General features: G+C 57.6%; 1 protein-coding gene across 1 annotated transcript in view; it reads right to left on the bottom strand.

Moving 5' to 3' along the window:
- LOC102673690 (transmembrane protein 132C) overlaps positions 1 to 612 on the bottom strand; it is a gene marked incomplete at its 3' end in the record, with an annotated part of 19,116 nt that overhangs the window by 2,314 nt on the left and 16,190 nt on the right. Inside the window, 2 exon segments of the mRNA XM_031511598.1 lie at positions 2 to 162; positions 165 to 612. The exon segment at positions 165 to 612 is cut by the window's right edge and continues 7 nt beyond it. Coding sequence (XP_031367458.1) covers positions 2 to 162; positions 165 to 612 — 609 coding nt within the window.

Below are 612 nucleotides of genomic sequence, written 5' to 3'. Positions count from 1 at the left end.
GATCGTTACCCACTCGTACCTCCTTCGCGCCGATCACTTTGCTCGTGATCGGGGAAAGAACCTGCACTTCCGTTCTCCCCACCCCACGACCCTGGACGATTCTTCCTTGCAACAGGTCGGCGATCCTTGGATCCGAAACGCGGAGCATCCCGTTCACCAGANGGTCACGCGTAGCCAAGTTCGACGATTCACGAAATAGGAGACCCTGCCGGAATCGTGGTCGGTGGCCAGGAATCTCGCGTGCACCTCGACCGGGCTCTGCTGGAAACGGAGCCTACAATTGGTCGACGGCCCCCTATCGATGGAGTTAATAGCGTCCCAGTTATCGTTCCCGCGAAATCTCTCTTCCTGCTCGTCCTCCTCCAGGATCACGTCCGCGTCCTCGATATCCATCGAGGTGTCCTCCAATTCCGCGGCACTCCTCTTTCTCGTCCTCGGCTCGCTCGATCGCGAGAGCGTAGAGTTCAAACTGCGCTTGCTTTTCGTCCCCGCTACGTGCTCCTCGGCCACTTTCCACCCTTTGATCTGGCTCAATCTCGTATCTCCCACGGTCATCTCCAAAGGAAATTCCGGCATCCAAACTGTGAATTTAGCCAGGCCCGTGTACGTGCC

This window comes from Apis dorsata, unplaced genomic scaffold, assembly GCF_000469605.1.
Source record: "Apis dorsata unplaced genomic scaffold, Apis dorsata 1.3 scaffold_331, whole genome shotgun sequence".
Lineage (NCBI taxonomy): Eukaryota > Metazoa > Arthropoda > Insecta > Hymenoptera > Apidae > Apis > Apis dorsata.
This window is presented reverse-complemented; position numbering and strand designations above follow the sequence as displayed.